Source organism: Fukomys damarensis, unplaced genomic scaffold (genome assembly GCF_012274545.1).
Source record: "Fukomys damarensis isolate Sample0158 unplaced genomic scaffold, DMR_v1.0_HiC HiC_scaffold_16, whole genome shotgun sequence".
Lineage (NCBI taxonomy): Eukaryota > Metazoa > Chordata > Mammalia > Rodentia > Bathyergidae > Fukomys > Fukomys damarensis.
This window is the reverse complement of record NW_022900928.1, coordinates 51,191,995-51,212,209: the sequence shown is the minus strand read 5'-3', so window position 1 is coordinate 51,212,209 and position 20,215 is coordinate 51,191,995. Positions and strand designations below refer to the sequence as shown.

General features: G+C 34.2%; 1 protein-coding gene across 5 annotated transcripts in view; it reads right to left on the bottom strand.

The window, feature by feature from the left end:
- Positions 1-15,551, bottom strand: part of Cep126 (centrosomal protein 126) — a 133,437-nt gene extending 117,886 nt beyond the window's left edge. For 4 of the 5 annotated variants that reach the window (XR_783882.2, XR_783883.2, XM_010642039.2 and 1 more), the window contains exons 1-2: positions 15,099-15,551; positions 8,958-9,077 (exon numbers count right to left, since the gene is read on the bottom strand). Coding sequence is in view for 3 of the 5 variants with exons in the window: in XM_010642039.2 (XP_010640341.1) it covers positions 8,958-9,077; positions 15,099-15,226 (248 nt within the window). In the remaining 2 variants the exon portion in view is untranslated. Of the gene's footprint in view, positions 1-8,957; positions 9,078-10,859; positions 10,989-15,098 lie in introns of those variants that run through there. The other variant, XM_010642041.3, reaches the window with a different exon arrangement.
- Positions 15,552-20,215: the final 4,664 nt, after the last annotated feature.

Genomic DNA, 20,215 nt, shown 5'->3' with positions numbered 1-20,215 from the left:
TCATGAAAGTTTGTTAATGAGGAATGACAGATTCTGAAGCTAACAGGTAGTTGTTTACTTGTTATACTCAGAGTGTGTGTGTGTGTGTGTGTGTAATACTGGGGAATGAACCCAGAGGCATTGTACTACTCAGCTCTAGTCCAGTCCAATTAATTAATTAATTAAGGTGATATTGCAGATTGGACACAGGCCCTTCAAACTGAGCTACATCCCCAGCCTTTTAAACATTAAAAATAATTGAGACAAGTTCTTGTTAAATTGCCCAGGCTGGAAAACTTGGGATCCTCTTGCCTCAGCCTTCAACAGTGCTGGGACTACAGGTGTGTGTCACAATGTCTGGCTGGAAAGTCATGTTTGATATTAAATTAATATCTCTATCATTTCAAATCATTCCAAGGTGGCCCTGTTCTCTGGGTTAAAATGTATACATTTCCTGGACCATGAAATAGAAAGTCTGTTTTAAATGGAGTTAAGTTAAACACAATAAAATGTGACTGACAAGCAGACTTTTCTATTCCTGAGCTGAATGATAGGACCAATAATAAAAAGTTTATCAATCAATTATAGTGATCATTACTTTTATTCCTTAATGATGAGTTGCTGAGTTTCTTTTGTACTGTTATGTGCTAAGCATGGTTGTAAGTGCTGTGGAAACAGAAGGAACTGTCAATAAAAATTAGAGAGACGTTCTTTACCATTACAGAAGTCAGAGTTGGAAGAGTATGTTGCTACTTTCCCTTAACCCCGGGACTAGCCTTTTTCACAAAAGAAAGAGTCTGCCATGATAACTTCAGAAGGGTCTGTTCAACTTCTGCCTCATGAAAGATGTAGAAAACTTTGGCTCACAGTGAAACACCTTATTAAATAAAAGCAACATGCGAACAGTTTGTTCTGTTTTCCCTAAAGTTTACAACTATGGAATATTATTTTCTTCTGATGGGAAAGATTCTTAAAAGTAAAAAACATTCATCAAGGCAATAGCCTTCTTTAACAGCAGAAACTAAATGCTAGTATTAAAAGAACTTAATAGTATGCCTTCTGTGCTGCATTTATTTTTTCTAAAAGAAGTTGAATTTCAAATTTACGTAGTTACAATTTTTTAGAAATACAAATTTAAGACCCAAATATATTTTGAGATAATTAGAAATTAAATAAATAAAAAATTAGGGGTAAGGTATCATCCTTTCATATTGGGGACAAATAGTTTTTAGAAATAAAAATAAGAAACACTTCCCACAGCCTATAAAATATAAAACTAAACCAAAGAATGCATTGTGTTTTCATTATCTGACAAATAAATTTATGTCCTAGACCATTAGTCTTGTACTTGCCAAGACATACAATTATTTGAATTCCCCCAAATCTATAATGACAACTGTATTTTCCAATAGATTGTTTTTTACTAGACTGGAAAAAAAAAACAAATGAAAAGTAAAAAATAATCCTTACACTGCTGGAGAGGAAAACACGCAAAATAAATGTGAATATTAATAAAAATCTCAAATTTTAATCATAGGTGTCCTTATTTATAATTATTATCCCAGACTCAGTTCTAACAAAATAATCTATTTACTAGGTTATGATATATTAGAAACCTAAAAGACAAAAGGCAATGGAGCTTCTAGGAGAAATAATAACATCAAAAAGAAAAATATTCTGCTTCTGGGAAAATGGAGGTAGACATATTTTTGCTATTTCTCCCACTAAGTACAACTAAAAATCCTGAACAAAGTACATATGTGTGTATCTGTATGTATGCATATACTCACATAGCCATGCACAATGACATTTTGATCAACAACAGACCACGTATACAATGGTGATCCTGTAAGATTTTAAGGGAGCTGGGAAAATCCTATTGTCCAGTATTTTTGCTGTACCTTTTAAATATCTAGATATACAAATACCTAACCTTAGTGTTAAAGTCGCCTACAGTTTTCAGTATAGCAACATACTTTGTGGATCTGTAGCCTAGAGGCAAGAGGTTATATACCATATAGTCTAAATATATAGTAAGCTATCCATCTAGCACTAAGTATATTCTATGATATTTACACAATGATGAAATCACCTAATGATGTAATGATGTTAATGATTTTTCAAAATCTATCCCCATTATTAAGTGAAATGTGACTCATGTAGATAGATGCCATTATAAGAGTCTGAAAGATGAAAAACATGTTGATTGGTTCTTGGATCAAGACAACTTGGGATCTAAGGAACAACATGGTATTAAGTTCCTTGGGTTCTCTTTTTGATTCATACATCTCTGACTGGAGTGGAAGAAACTGGCAACTTGGCAATGTTAATAGGCTCAGATCATAACAAAAACCCCTAACAAAAGTTTGTTCTCTCCTGCTTCATATGAGGAAAAGAGCAGTCTAGCAAGGTAAAAAACTTTTAGACAAAAAAAAAAAAATCCTACTACTTCATTTCAAATATCACAGAAATAAATGTGGCAGTCTCCCATATAACAAGCAAAGATTGAATGGAGAGCTTGGATTATTATTCTTGGCTCCCCTGTAGCAACCCTTCTGTAGAGATGGTGTCAGACAAACTAAACTGAAAGCTCACTTTTGTGTTTGCCTGTTGACAATGAGGCTTTCCTTCAGGCCAGGTATTAGTAAAGACTTTGTGGGAAGCCTGGACTTTCCCCCTCACCCTTTCCCCTACCTTTCCATATTTGGGCAGTATCTGAGGAAGCTTGTGGAGAAACGTGACTTACACTACTGTCCGACAGTGACAGGCCATTCTCATTGTTGTAGACCCCCCACTACTGCCAAGTAGTAATAAAGAGCCCTCCCACATCTCTGGTGTTTAGAGGCAGAGTAATGGACCTAGACTTCTCTACCTCCATCTGTCAGTAGTAAGGCATTCTTTCTTTCCCTGCTACAGCAATGAGACAGAGTATATTAGTTGATTTTCTATCATTGGGTCAAAATAACTGACACCTGAAACTTAAGGAGAGGTTAAAAGAATCATATCACAGTGATATATGTGCACCTATGTTTATAGTGGCACAATATGTAATAGCTAAAACTTGGAAACAGCCCATTTCTCCATCAGTTGGAGACTGGATAAAGATGTGATTTTTTTCTATAAAATGGAATACTACTCAACCATAAAGAATGAGAAATTAGATTCATTCATAGGAAAATGGATACATATTGAGGATATACTCCTAAGTGAAAGAAATAAGTCACACGTGTAAATACTGAATAGTTTCTCTGCTGTGAAAAACTATAATAGTACATAGGATCCTAATGATATAACTGACAATAAAAAATAGGAAGAAAAGGGCTAAAGGTGTAGGGAAAGTGGGAAGGGTAGGGAAAAGGTAATAAGGGAAAATAAAAAAATAGGAGAAAATGAAAAAATGGAAATAAAGTGTTTGTAAATGGGGAGGGGAGGAGGGGGGTCAGGAGGGCAGGGACAAGGGGAAAAAATGAGAACCGAGACCTGTCATGTAAAGGTACAAGATCCCAATGATGAATGTAACTGTACTGTGTATCTAAAATGTACCAATAAACCCAATGTGTGTGTGTGAGAGAGGGAGAGAGAGAGAGAGAGAGAACAATTTCAGAAGGTTCAGTCCTTAGCTGGCTGGCTACAAGGCAGACACGGCACAGCAGAATGACCTAGTGGAGGAAAGCTTCTCATCCCATGGTAGCCAGCAAGCACGGAGAGAGGAAGGGACTGGGGACAAGAATATCCATCTAGGTCACACTCCCATTTACCCACCTCCAACGTGGCCCTATCTCCTAACAGCACATTCACCTATGAATTCATCAATGGATTAATTCACTAATGGGTACAGCATCCACATGATCCAGTTACCTTCCTAAAGTCCCATATCTAAACACACCATACTTTGGGGAAACATTTTAGATCTACACTGTAACAGAAAGCCAACTAAAGTTGAAATTTTAAATAAGTTGTAATCTTACACTATGAAAAGATTCAGTTTCAATTAAAAATTGTTTGTCATTCCAAGAACCAGGAAGATTTCAAAGTGAATGAAAAAAAATCAATAAATGCCAGCAACAGATGGCAGAAAGTGGGAATTATCTGACAAAGATTATAAAGCAGTGATGATAAAAATGTTTTAATGAGCAACTACAAAAATGTTTGTGAATGGAAAAATAAAAAGCTACAGAAAATATGTAGATTATATAAGAAATTATTATTAAGAAGAATCAAATAGAAAATTTAAAATTGAAAAATCTAAAAACTGAAATAAAACCTCAATAGTTTGATTAGATGAATTAACACAGTAAAGATATCAATTCTCTCCATCTCACAGTTCTTTTCAAAATCCCAACAATATTTTTTCAGGTTTAGATGAGGTTATTCTAAATTTTATATATAAAGGAAAAACAATTAGGACACCTAAAGTAATTTTGAAAAATAATAAAGTAGGGAATCAATTCACAAAATTTGAAGACTTGTTATATAGCTACAATAGTCAAAATTTCTTAGTGTTAGTGGAGGAGTAGATAGAAAACAGAATGAGAAAGAGAGTCAGAGATGGACAAGTTGATTTTTGACAGGGTGTAAAAGTAATTCATGGAGGAAAGATAGGCTTTTCAATAAATAAAGTTGAAAAATTGGACATTCACAGGCAAACCCCAGCTCCCACAAAACACCCACCCCAATCCAAACCAAACCCTCCAAAATCCCACAACAACCAAAATTCTAAAACCTGGATTTACACCTTACATTTTATATAAAAATTAATTTGAAATAGATCACAGAATTAACTGTGAAACATAAAATGATGAAACTTTTAGGACAGAACAAAGGAGAAAAACTTCAGGATCTAGGACTGAGTAAAGAATACTTGGTTTTGACACTAAAAGCACAGTCCATAAAAGGAAAAATTGGTAAACTGGACTTTGTTAAAATTCAGAACTTTTCCTTTGGCAAAGACTCCATATTAAGAAGATGGAAAGACAACCTCTCAGGTGGGAGAAAGTATTTATATATGATATATCTGATAAAGGACTAGTATCTAGAATATATGTAGAACTTCAATACTCAACAAAAGAGCAAATAATCCATTTAGAAATGGATAAAAGATATGAAGAGAAGTTTTACTAAAGCTGAGAGACAGATGGCAAATAAGCACATGAAAGATATTACTCAGCATCTTTAATCATTAGGAAAATGTAAGATAAAGCCACTATGTATTTGTCACAACAGCTAAAATAAAATATTGTTCATAGCACCAAATGTTAGTGAGAATATAGAAAAACTATATTACTCTTACATTGTTGCAGGTTTGATCAGTTATTCTGAAAAACAGTTGGCAGTTGCTTAAAATACTAAATGTACAACTACTCTGTATCTGACCTAGTAGTTGTACTCCTGGTTATTATCCTAGAGAAATAAAAAAATGTTCATACAAAAACCTGTAAAGAAATGTTTATAGTGAATTTATTTCATATCAGCTCCAAATGGGAAATAACTCAGATATTCTTCAGTGGGTTAATGTTTTAAACAAACTCTGGTGCATCTATGTCATGAAATAATAGTCTTAAAACTTATTCATATAAGAATCTAAATAAGTCTCAGAGAATTGTGTTATGGAAAAAAGGAAATCCCCAAATGTTATATATGGTATGGCGCCATTTATATAACATTCTGGAAATGAAAAACAGTTGTAGAAATGGAGAACAAATGATTAGTGATTTCAAGGGATTGAGAATGAGAGAGAGAAGAATGTGGCCAGGAAAGGGCACTATGAGGGATCCTTGGGGTGATGGAAATATTCTGTATCTTGGACATATGCATTTTATAATCTTGATTGGGATACTGTACTATAATCATGCAAGATATCACCACTGGGGAAAACTGGGTAAAGCGTATACGCAATCTCTCAGTATAGTTTTTGCAACTGCCTATGAATTTACAATTATCTCAAAATAAGAATTTAATTTTATTTAAAAAATTATGGGTAACAGTAAGAGATGATTGAAAATGTTGAAAAGAATTTTACAATATAACTGGTCCGAAGCTACTTATTGTAGACTAAATAAAGCCTAATAGGCTTTATAATATATATACATATTATAATATAGCAATACAATAACAGAATAGAATATCTAATGCTCACAATAATGATTCTAGGGAATGAGTAAAAGATCAAAACTCATATTATAATCTGCATAAAAGAGCACCACATGTACATATTTTAGAAATATTTATAATGTTAAAATATTTTATAATCTATAACTATTCCATTTCTAAGTGTTTTTTTCATGTACCATCTATATAATTAATCCTGACTCCTATCAAATTTACTTAATCAATCAAACATGTTTCCTCTTCATGTCCCCTGGCTAGCTCATAGCTAATTAATAAAACTACTTTTCAAGGAATTTTTCTTTGTTCTGAAGTTTATTAATGTTCTTTCATAGTGCCTCATAGGTGACTCTATCATAGGATTTGTTGGATAGGACTGCCATCCTCTTATTATTTATCTGAGGCCAGAAAATTATGCCATTCACTTTTTCATCTTCTAGAAATGAAAGCTTGGAGTTTCCTAGTAAATGTTATTTGAGTCAATAAATGATCATTATCTTTGACAACATTTTAAAAGGTCAAAGATAACTTTTAAATATCCTAATTTTAATATTGTATGGGTGTATTATCTGCAAATATTTAAACCTATTGATATATATATATTTATTTGTATTTTTGAGACAGGGTCTCACTATGTAGTTGAGGTTGACCTGGAACTCACTATGTAGCCCAGGCTGGTCTTGAACTCACAGTGATCCTCCTGCCTCAGCCTCCAGAGTGCTGGGATTACAGGCGTGAATCACAATGCCTGGCTTAAACCTATTGATATTTAAACTTGTTTGAATCTATTTTTTTAGCTATACTATATATTGATATATAGAAGTTCAATACATATAATTTATTGTTTAAAGCATAATTCCTTTTTAATCTAATCTAATTTTTTTCATTCTTTATGTTAAATTCCAAACTCCATCAAGCTCACAAATTCCATGCTTCATGTTCATACTATAATTAATTTCACTGATTCTCTAGATAGTTATTTCTGCTCCAAGAATATTTAATACTTTTTTATAGTAAATTTTAGTGATTCCTTCAAGGTGTTTGCCCTTTATCTGTTAATTGGCAATCTTTATTTCTCTTTGGGTAATTTTTCTAATTTGGTCTTTGTTTTTCTTTTTTTGCCAATTGGTTATGTAGGTCTTTTGTCACATCATCTGAACTTTTAAGTCTATATGCTTAATTGTAGTGTTCTAAAGTTATTTGAAGTCTCTTTTTCATCTCCTTAAAAATGTTTCAATTTTTATTCTTCATGTGGTTACTAAATCAGATTATTGCTATTTCCATAAGTGTGAAAGAATAAACAAATTCTTACAGCATAATGTTGCCTCACTGGTACTCAATTAGGTATGCATGTTGAATGAATAAATTCCCAGTCACTTATTTATCTGAAGGTAATTCTGACTAGTGGACTGAAAACAGTGTAGGAAAAAAATAAAGCTTATTCCCTCTGTGTGTGTGTGTGTGTGTGTGTGTGTATGTGTACTTAAAATTGCCTGGTCTACAAAATATTAGAAAGTTCTGTTAGGATGTACCCTAGTATATTAACAATATTAAAAGGAACAAAGAGACACTATAGAAGAGAAATCATGGCTCAAACTCCCAAGAGCAATAAAACAAAGTACCAGGATGCCAGTTATACAACAGGCCCCCAAATAACCAGTAACTCTTGGAGAAAGAAGATAAAATGATATCTTGTCTGGAGGGAAACAGTATAGATACTGAGAGAACAGAAAAGTTGAAAATGTGATTAAAAAACATACAATGCAAGAAAATACTGGCTAACAGTTGTTCAAGAAAGCAGTAAATAAGAAGAAAATAAATGTGTGATTTTTAAGCAATTAATGGAAATAAAACATTTGAAGCTAGGAACATTTTCCTCTGACTACTGCTGGGAACGCATATTGACACTGTCAAAATACAACTGAAAAATAGCAGAAGGAAACTGTCTGTACCTGAAGAAAAAAATACTTAAAGAAATTTCATGATCACAATTCAAGTGGTCAATATAAACTTAAAAATCTATAATCAGTTCTATTGAATACCTGTCATGTGCCGTTTACAAGCTTTAGGATTTAAAAGATAGTAAAAGCAGAAACATATACACACAAAATTAAAAGAAAAATAAGCTGTATTAAATAATTTCTACTATTTTTGGACAAAGAAAAGGTTAATCTAAAAAGAAATGTAATGTCAGAAAAAAAATTACCAGTAAAAATTTTTGTATTCCCCAAATGGGATTTGCAGCATATGCCCAATGTAGTTAATAAACTCTTGGGATTTTTCTGCTATTCATGTAAGATAGAAATATGGATATAGTAGCAAAGACAACAATAACAAATTGCATAACTGCTGCCTTAAAAAAACTAACAATTTAAAAAAATCCTAAACAATGCTAAGCAGTAATTGGATAGTTTGTATTTTCACTTTATTTTAAAGCTTTACTGAGGGCAGTCACTTATAAAATTGTATTTATCCCATTTCTGCCATGATTCCTATTTCTCCCTATTTTTGTAATTGAGTGAAAGAGGGTGGCAATATAGAAAACTTATGTAAGTTTAATAATAAAATCAAATTACATTATGCTACTAATGAAGTAAAAACAAAGAAGATAATACATTTTATAGTCACTTTAAGTTCTATAAGAAAAGATTGCTATAGTCATAAATCAGTGAACTAGAAAATATACCACCAACTTTATGCTTTAGGCAGAAAACAATAATAAAATTTCCAATGCTATGAGAATCTTTATCAGTGTTTCATAGATAAAATATCATGTGATGACTTATGTTCATAAAATGCTATAAAAGTAGAGAAGCTATTAACTTATATTGACTTGCAATTTTTACACTGATGAACAAAATATAGCTACTTACTTTTTTCTCCGGTTTGATTCCACAAAATATTTACGTGCTCGATTTCGACACATTTTTTGTTGCTGCAGTAATATTTGGCGTTCTTCTTCTAAATTTTTTTCTAGATGGATTTTCATATCTCTAAAGATAGCATTAAGTTAAGAACAACAGTTATGTCTTTAGTGGGTGTCAGGACTAAAACTTATAGCTTTGCGCAAATGATAAAATGTTTTGTTGAAAAATTAGTATGCATACACAGTTGTATATGACCAGAAGAGGTTTCATATGAAAATTATGACTTGGTTTTAGAATTTAAGATATCTCACTTTCTTTGGGGGAAAATAAATTATTTTTAGAAACTATGAGCCCAAACCAGGAGACTGCATACCTTTATTCATTGCACAGATATCTGAATATTTACTAACAAGGGGCTTCAGAGATAAGAATATAAAAAATGAAAGAAGGTTATATTTCACTATGAAAAAGTAGATAAATTAAATGTTTCAACAGATCATTTATAAAAGTCACTTAAATATTAAAAAATCAACTAGAAATATAATTGGAATGTTTGGGAATATAGCTATTAGTGATTTAAAGCCAGATTATGAAAAAAAAAACAATCAACTGTGCATAGTTATCTGTTTATCCCAAAGTTTTCTAGAGAAAATGTAATATTCTGTTTATCCTCCTCATCCATTCATTTGAAATTTATTATATATAATTAATCAAATTTGCCACAGTACTGCTCTACTTTTCCACAATTTTGAATTTTAAAAATGGCCACTGAAGTATCACTCAATTATTTAGTGCCTCATCACTGGAAGTAGATGCATGTGAAGTCACACTGAAATTAGATCCGAAAACATGGTCATTTTTTTTTTAAGAATAAAAAGCTGTTTAAAATTTTTTTCCCAAAAACTAAGGCCTAAACTTCTCTTTAAGAGATCCATTTAATTAATGTTATAAATTGGTTTTTAATGGTAATATAGACTACAAGAAATATATTCAACAAGTTATGCTGATTTGTTAACTCAAAATGTTAATGTCAGGATCCTATGGTACTTTGACATCAATATTAAAAAGAAACTCTATTATATATTTTTGGCTGTTTGAATTTTTGCTAATGGAAGTTTATTTGTTTCAACTACATATTGCTCTTTCTACCATAGGACAGAAGTCATTTCACTTTCACTGTTTGTAATTATTGAGATTATTGGTACATTTTATACAGTACAGTTACATTAATCATTGGGATCTTGTACCTTTACATGAGATCTTGGTTCTCATTTTCCCCCATACCTCTGCCCTTCCTTACCCACTCCACCCTCCCCTATTTACAAAGACTTTGTTTCCATTTTTTCTTTTTCTCATATTTTTTCTTGTCCTTTATTTCCTTTCCTCTACCCTTCCCCTTCTCCTTTAGCCCTTTCACTTTTTAATAGAATTTTGTACTACCTCAGACAAACACCCAAACACACTTACATACATGATTTTTTTTTTTTACTGAAAGTTTTCTTTTGATCAATTTATAAGAATGAGACAAAAAAGGAAGGAAATCTGGTTCCTGGCTAGCACAGAAATAGCTATAGATATCTTATTTTTCTCAAATATAGTCCTCTTTATTAGGTGCTAGATGTCAACAAATTGTTAGCTACAAAAGTCATACTTCAGCAGTAAAGGAAAATATGACTTCATTCAGGGAACACAGGGAAACACAATGGAAGTGTCAAAGACAAGTTGCTCTGGGTCAGGTGAGAGGTATAGGGGACTAAGCTACAGATGGAGACAATTCTGTTTAACATGCTTGAAATTTCATCACAAGAGGATAATGAAAATCACAAAGTAATGTTCATGTTTTGACAACTATATAGTTTAAAATTTAATAAAAATGACTATATATAATAAATATAAAACAATTCTTGCCTGATGAATTATAAAGAATGCTGTTGCCTTTGCATCTTTTCATAATTCAATTTAAAAAATATTAAATAGTTAACGTTTGATTTTTCCAAGCTGTACCATAAATGCAGGGTATTTCCACAAGAAATGCTTTTAAACATCTGTTTAAGAGGAAAGATTTTAAAAATATATTTAATATTAACAAAACAAAAAATACTATTAATATCTATCGTCAAATTTAGCCTTTCTCCAATTAGGTTGTTTAAAATATATTGCCATCACAAGTAACTATGCATCATACAATCTCTTTTCTTGCCAAGTCTATTAAAGCTATCTTGATTCTCTTTCATCTGTGTGATCTAGGCACTCTAAATCACTTGCCTGAACTACTTCGCTACTCTTCTAACACATTTCCTTATGCTTAAAAGTGGACCTCTTGTCGAACCTCCACAAAACCAACTATATATGCAACTCTGATTTTGCTATTCTTTGTTGTTCTCCAAAAGCACCTATCATTTTTGTAATACATCTCAGATTCTTAGGCTTGTATTTATATAGCAATCTACAACCTGGTCTGTTTTTCAACTTTATTTTTTAATATTTATGGTTCTTAGAATATGCTAATGGCTTGATAAAAATTTGCTGAAGGATCTCATTGGAGAAAATTCTCTGAGGTAGAATTAACAGGATGAAAAGTTTGTATCTTTTAATGCATTAGTAAAAAATTGGCTTCTCAAGAGATTAAACAAATTTATATGCACTTAGAAATACAAGTTTCAAAACCTCATTAACATATGATAAGATTTTTTGAAACAAAGGATGAAAAACTATGTTTTATTATGTGAGCATTAGCAAACTAGAATACTTTCTATGTTAAGTGCTAATTTTAATTTTCTTCTTTGAAAAATCATTACTTTAGGTCAATGGCCATTTATCTACTGAGAAATTGATTTCTAAAAAAATCAATTCTAAAAAATCAATTTCAGGAAGTTCAATAGAAGTAGGATAATGTAGATATTAACTCTATCAATTAATGTTAGTATTTTCTCATGATATTTCAAGTTTTATTTAATTATACAATTTCTCCTTAAAGTTTTAAATTAATGTTACCTTTGAATATTTTTTCTTGGAAATTACTTTTCTTTAAAAGGTAAAGTTACTATATATTCAAACAAAGAAAAATGAGGAACTGTTTTTTGTCAGTTTTCTTTTAGAATTTTACGTTTATTTGCATCCTTCTCTGCTGCTCAAATTTAATTTTGGAATGTAGAATAAAATACGACTTGATAGAGATATTGAATATGGACTATTCATTTTTAGAGTTCTGAATAAGAAACAGATAATGTCAGAATACAGTTAAAAGGATCTTTGATCAAAGGATTTGTTAGTATACCTAATTTTAAGGATTTTTAAGAACTGAACACATTTGTAGGCTAAGGAAAAAGAAGGCCATGAAGAGAAATTGAAAGTTAATTATAAGAGAGGTGGAAAAGTTTATATTCTGGAGCCACTGAGGGAAAAGAAAATAGACAGAAATAAGGATATACATTGGTGTTCATTTTCTTTCAGTGAGCAGTCGCGGCTATGTAGCTGTGGGAGAGGGCAGGTTTCTTTTTTTTTTTTTTTTTTTTTTTTTTTTTTTTGGTGGATTCATTTTCTAAAGTAAAAGTGGTATTTGATCAGTGAACCTGGGGGGTGGGGGAACAAGTGGATGAAAGTGTATGCATTTGTATTGTTTGTTGGTAGGGACCTGAGGGAATTCATAGCATCTATATTTTATTAAGTGGTAAAACAATCTACTGAGAATGGCGTTGGGCATAGGCAGCAAGAAGTGATTACCCTATTCCTGTTTAAATGAAGCTGGGACTCTTTTGTGGTACCATCTGTATTGTCTTGTGATTTTCTCTGCCAACATTTTTATTTTTGACATGGAAGAGTAGAGAAGGGGGACAATACTAGCTTCTGGGTGGTTGAAGCAGAATAGGGGTATGAAGACCCAAGGCTGTTGGTGAGAGAATATGTCTAAATAAAAAGTAATTGGGTATAAAATGGGTAAGAAAGAGAGGCAAGGTGTTAAGATAAAATGGGTCTAAATCAGGATATTTGTGAGAAAAAGGCATACTATAAGAGCTCTTCTTTTTCTTAACAAACTTTCTTTCTTTTTTTTTTTTTTTTGAGACAGGGTCTCACTATGTAGTTGAGACTGACCTGGAACTCACTATGTAGCCCAGGCTGGTCTTGAACTCCCAGTGATCCTCCTTCCTCAGCCTCCCAAATGCTGGGATTAACAAATTATTTCTATTTGGACTCTTAAGAGACTGAAGTGTAGAAATTCAGTTAATTTGATCAGATAACTTTATAAAGTTGTATTTTTTACAGCCTTTACAACTAAGAAATTCTAACTGTAGTTATAAAATATCTTCAACAAAAAGTTGGATGGCTTCTCCTAAGTATTGCACTCACATTTGGAGATTACAATTAAAATTTTTATCAAGACATGCTTTTTTTTTTTTTTTTTTGTTTGTTTGAGACAGGGTCTCACTAGGTAGTTGAGACTGACCTGGAACTCACTATGTAGCCCAGGTTGGTCTGAACTAACAGTGATCTTGCCTCAGCCTCCTGAGTGCTGGGATTACAGGCATGTGCCACCACGCCCGGCTCAAGACATGCTTTTTAAAAGGCTCTGATTCTTTCACTTGTTTTCTTTTTTGTTCCATTTAGTCATTCACTTCGTAAACGTGAGCATCTTCTCTGCACTAGGAATTCAATGGAAACACTACAGAAACTTAGAACATCCATAATACTTACCCCCCAAAAAACTTATATAAGGTGCTTTACTGTTTCTTTAGGTGAAAAATATTCTTAAACTGGATCTTGGTCAAAAGGCCAAGAAGTGATTTAGTGCTACATTTTATTATGTCCAAATTCTCTTTATAACAATTAAAATACATATTACACAAAATTATATATGTAATGCTAGCAAAACATATATAAGCCACCAAACACCCACACACAGATGCACCCATACATATAAGCAAAAGTGGTTGGATTTTATCAATCACTTTAGGTCTTTTATTGAAATCACTTAAAACTTGGTTACTTAAAAGTAACCAAGTATAGTAAAACAAATGGAACCAGCTCAATGATGAATAGATGAGAGGAGGTAGAAGCTGCTATTGCAGATAACTGCTTTGAGAACTTGGCCAAAGAAATAAAAGAAGGGATGGAAGCTTGAAGAAAACATTAGAGGAGAGGGGAAGGTCTGTACAGACCTGCCTTTTTCAGTGGATCTGTGTCCCTAGAACCTACACTACAGCTTACCAAAGAGCTGAAACTCAGTAGAAATTGATGGTTTGCTGTTAAATTCATAATATAAAAATTATCCCAGAAGTTGGAGACAATGGGGTAAGAAAACCAGGATGGAATGGGGGTGGGGTGGGAAGGTTAACTTGGAAAGAGAAGACACTCCTTTAAGATAATTACGCAGCACCATCACTGCCAAAGTCCTTTGAGAATGCAAAGGTTAAATTCTAATTATTATAACATAGTATGAAAGAATAAACATGATTCATACATTTTGAAAAAAAAGACCATTTCACTCTCTCAATTTTCTACAGTATAATCAACAGCAATATTAAAGGTAGGCTCAACCAATTCTTAAAGAAAAATGAGAAATAATTCAAACCATGAAGGTTCATTTCCTCTCTGCTGTCCCTCTGACAACGGACTGGGTAGAGATGGAAAACAAAACAAATGACCAAATTGTGGTAGGGCTTAGCAGCTCTGGTAAATGCATCAGGGATGTGCTAGACTGTTAAAACAGATCTTCAGACTAGCAAAATATTTTATTTGTACAATTTCTCTAAGTAGCATGATTAATCAGAAAGTGGCAAATATACAAGCAGGGAATGGCATAATTCTAGAGGGCAAAAAATCCTCCCCACAGAATACATATTTATTTTAAAAATCTATGAAAAACTGACAACGAAGTTGGAGACACGGGGTGGGATAACAGGGTGGCGGGGGAAGAAGGAGCCACAGGAATAAAATGGTATCATCTAGGACCAAACTGAAAAAAATGATAGTTGCTAAAGCAAATACCCGCATGAGGATCACTTGCTCGTTTGGATCACGTTGCGTTAGCAGCAATGGGAATTTAAGGGAAAAACACAACAAAACAAACAAAACAAAAACCAGACCATAAAACAAGCCCCACTTGGAACACTGCCACCCCGGGCGGCGGCCACAGGCTGGGAAGGATACAAGTAAGCGCCGGGTCGGTGACGCCCGCCGCTCTCCCGAAGGGTGAGGGGGGCTCTGCCGAGGATGTCCGCGGATTCAGGGCCCAGGCCGGGGTCCGCGCTCTGGGCTCCCGGCCTCCCCGCCAGCATCTTTCACCTTAGAGCCGCCTCCCGGCTCGCCCCTGCGCCTCCCTCATAGCCGCGCCGGCCTCCTCCTCCTCAGTTCGTCCTCTCCCCACACCCCGTCTCTCAGGCCTCCCGTCACAGGCGCTGAGGAGTCGCCCGCTGGAGCCCTGGCTCACACACAGCGAAGCTGGTGACTGTGGTGGCGACCGCAGCTGCGACGGCTGCTACCTTGACCCGAAATAGCAGAGGTGGCGGAAGCGACCTCGCCGCAGCCAACAACCTGACAACAACAGCCTGACAACCAACGGACGCCGCGTCCTTCGCGACGGAAACCTGGGAGGGCAGGGCGGGGCGCGTGCCCCAAACAGCCAATAGGAAGCGCTGGAGGCCCAGCGCGCTCCCATCTGCGCTGCTCAGGAGGCAGCAACCCGGCCTCTCCAGGGACCCGCGTGGTTGCCCTAGATGACGGCTGGATCCTTCGTTAGTTTCATTTGGTCCTCCCTCTCTTTTTATGAGGGTGTTTTCGTGAGGGTATTGAGAATGATCAAAGACAGTGAGGTGGAAAATCCCCAGATACGGGAAAATGCCACTGTCAGATTCTGAAATGTGTATTTTGGGGAATAATTTGGGGTTGGATTTAATATGGAATCTTTTGGGATTTTAAGTTGTGAGACTTGGGGTATCACTGTCTCAAACACCATCTCTAAAAAAAGCATCTTGAAGTGAAATTTTCCTTCCCTACGTTATCTCACCCATTCCAAAATGCTTCTGCGATTCCCTCTCCATTGCCCTACTTATGAAGTCTTCTATTCAATGCTCCAAATGCTCCTTGCCTTGGTGCCAGATTCTGGAAATGGACCATCACAGCAAAGCGGCCTGAAAAGAAGTCCAAATTTAACCTAGTAATCTCCTGGGAAGATATGCCAGAAGAGATCATCACAGTGAAATTGTTTCAGGGGGGTATGGAAAATAATGAGGAGTTTTGAGCCACTAATTTAATGGCTATGCAAGTGAAAATTTGGGAAAAGATTGAGACTTCTTGTTGGAGCCCAGTCTAAAAATACAAATACATTTAGACTGTAATCTAGCCAGTTTTTATTTTTTAGTTTTGGAAAAACTCCCAGATTGGAAGCAGAACTGTGCAGACCAAATAAAGATCGCTCACTCACCATTTGAATGTCTCTGCCTTTGTGAATCAGTTTCTTACTTTTCAGACTTTAAATTATAAACCTTTTCTGAAATTATTAAAAACAGAGTTTTTGCAGACTTGGATATAATGATTCAAGTTGGAATGTGTTCCGGGGAGTAAGATTTTAAAATACCACACCAAATCCAGTTTTTCACAAAGTGCTTAAGTCCCATTCAAAACCATGCACAAGGATAAAATATATCATCATAACAGAGAAAGGCTTAAATGTGTACACTTGGACAGTTAGCTATCTTGGCAAGTTTTTAACTGGCCTAGCCACAGAAATTGGCCTTGATTTTATTCCCACTGCTATCATTACAACTTTCTCCAGGCATGATTTGACAGGAAACAAAGTAGGGCAGTGTAAAGTTCAAATAAAAGTGAGAAGTTGATGGTTGTTTGAGGTATATAGACATTTCAGTTTTCCTGAAAGTTTAGCTATTTCTCTTATAAATTTGGTGACTTGCGACTCTTAGACACATTATTGCTTTGTTGCATGGAATGTTATTTACCACTAAGTGGAATCCTCTGTTTTCTTTCTCAGTTACTTACAAATGCTTGCATATGTAATCATTATTCACTTAAGTGCTGCTTTATGATAATAAACTAAGAAGAAAGTAAATCTTACACTTAAGATTGCCAAATTTAAGATCACAGTTTAGAAATTTTTAAAAATTCTGTCTTCAAAATATTAAGCAGATTTTCCACATTCTACTTAAATTGAATAATCCTGAATTCTACAAAACTGAGGCTTCCTGTAAATATATTTTGATAATAGAATGCTAAAGAGGATTTTATACACTTTATGTTTGAAAGGAAAAGCAAATGTTAAAGCAATTGAGAACACAGTAAAATCTCTATTTTGTCAGAAGTGACATCAGAATTTAATATAAAATTATCTTTTGTTGTACTAGGGATTGAATTTACAGCATGGAATATGCTAGACAAGTACTATTGCCAGCCCTATAATGCTTAATTCTTCCATACTTTACAATTCTTATTGTATGCCAAGAACTTTGCAGATAGTGGGATATGATAATGAATAAAAAATTCAAAGCCTTATAGTCATAAAACATATTTATTTCTCTTTTCCAAAAGGATACTTTATGTACTAAAAGGTGCTATAAGGAAAAAAATGGATAGTGTGGGGGATAGAAATTGATGTCAGTTCTATTTTAGATAGAATACTTAGGGAAGGTCCCTTGGAAGGAAAATTAGGTCAGAGGTCTGAATGAAAGAAAAGAGATTGCCATTTAAATATCTAGATGAAGAATATGACAGGGATAAAAGTTATAAGTACAAAAGGCTCTGAGAATAAAATCATATTGATCTATTAACATCAAGACCACTTTATCTATAGAAGAACTAGGTAGGAGAAGTATGCTAATATCTGAGACTGAAGAAGTATATGCCCCAGTTCAGTGGGGACTTAAAAGATAACTAAGGACTTAATATATAATTCAACTTCTAATGGAGGGAAAATTACTGGAGAGTTTTGAGTTTAGACATTCTCATTTAACCTTTAAAAAGGATCATTGTAACTACTGTAGGAAAACTAGACTATAGAGGGCAAGACCAGAAACAACAAGGATAGTTAGATTATCATAGCAGGTTAGGAGAAAGGTGACAGAGACTTGGACTACAATGCTAGTGAAAGTGGTAGCAAACAGTGTTTAAAATTTGAACCCTGTGCTACTGAGATGTGTTGATAGATGATTGCAGTGAGTGTGCATATGGGGATAAAGGTCAAATATGATTGTCAGATATAGGGCTGGAAAAACTGCTTAAAGAAATATTCTATTTAAGAAAATTGGAAAGAATGAGTACAGGGATGGAAGAAGGAAAATAAGTTAGGCTTCAAACTTGTTAAACATGTGATTGCTACTAGATACTCAAGTTCATTAACTGGTGACCTCATAAATTGCTAATTATACTTTATTTACGAAAGAAGCTAATAGGGCTGGAGATTTAGCTCAGTGGTTCTGCCACCTGCCTCACAAGCGCAAAGACCCAAGTTCGATCCCTAGTACCAAAAAAAAAAAAAAAAAAAAAAAAAAAAAGAAAAGGAAAAGAAAAAAGCTGATAACCACTTTGTAGTTACAAAGTATGTTCACATAACTTAATTTGAATACTGTGCTAATAAAAAACTTCACACAAATTATTTTATTTGAGAAAAGAGCAATTCATCATTAAATCAGGCAGCATTATGAGCCAGAAATACCCAGCATCATGAGCTCTACCTAGCAGCAAGAGCTGCAAGATTTATAGGCTCAAAACAGAAGCAAAGCAGAGTTCACAAATGCAAAGACCCGAGTTCAATCCCTGGTACCAACGCCACCCAAACAAATAAACACACACACACACACACACACAAACAAAGGTGCCAAAAGCAAAGTAGAGAAATCACCTGATTTGCTGTAGCTAGGCATTTGCCTTATTTGGGCATGGTATAACCAGCTGGCTGCCTGTGATTGACTTTTACAATTGGCTGAAACAGCTATTGTTACAAAAATACACTCTCAGGTTATTCTCTCTCTCTCTCTCTCTCTCTCTCTCTGTATGACACTGCTTTACCTGCTTATTATTTACCTGCTGCTTATTTACTTATTTTATTTTTTTCTTTTATTGAGTTTATTGGTACATTTTAGGTATACAGTACAGTTATATTCATTATCGGGATCTTGTACCTTTATCTGCTGCTTATATAACTTTTTAACAATTTTTGCAGACTTGCAAGTCATGTGGTAGCCTGTGAATCATTTTCTGTGTTTCCACTTTATTTTGACTGAGGTTATTTTTCCATCTTCTGCACAAGTATTTTTTTTTTCTCAAATAAGAATTTCCTGAATTTATCTCTGGGCAAGCTGTGAAAGAACAAATAATTTTAATGTCTGTCGATTTAAATTGCTAAGGTGTTGTCCTCTTCATTTCAATTTCATAAGACATCAACTAGAAATTTAAAATTAAAGATATATATACTCTGATTTCTAATATAGATAATAAAGGTCATCAATAGTGTCAGAGTGTTAGAACTGCAAATGTCAAGTGAAATAATAAGAGTGATGACACCAACTAACATTTAATTGTTTTTGTGTACATATATTAAGTCATTTAATCCACACAACAATCCTCATTCTGAAAAGGAGGAAATTGAGCTGTAGTAACATTAGGCAATGCTTTAGCTACTTTTCTCATTGCTGAGACAAAATACACATCACCCAAAGTTATAGGAGCAAAGGTTTATTGTACCTCTCAGTTTGTAGAGGTTTCAGTTCATAGTTAGCTGTATCCAAGGCAGGGTGTTACCATAAAGGAGAAACTGTTGATGGTGGGCAGAAAGCAGCAAAATGGTGAAGTATTGAAGAAGCAGCAAGTGATGACAGCAGCCCTCTTTCTGTCCCTTATGTTCTATCCAGGTTACATGTCCTTAAGTTGGACAGCATTCACACCATTATGCACACCTAGAACTATGCTAAACCAATCAGTGGACTAATTTAGTAACCACACACCCACTGACCCAGCATCACACACTCTAGAACCGCAACCTCTGAAAAGCCCCACCTATGACTGCATGAGGCTTGGGGGAACTTCTAGACAACACAAACCATAACAGGTAACTTTTCTCCAAGGTCCCAGAGTATAAAAGAGTTGTGAAATAAAGATGCAAGCAGGCAGTCTGTACTCCTAACCACCTCACACTGCCTCACTGGATAAACTCTGAGAAAGTAGTTTTAGCAAATAAGGGATAAGAATATTTGTACTTAAGTAGCAGAGAATGAGAAAGTAAAGTCAGAGAAGAGATTATTAGTTTAAGATATGTATGT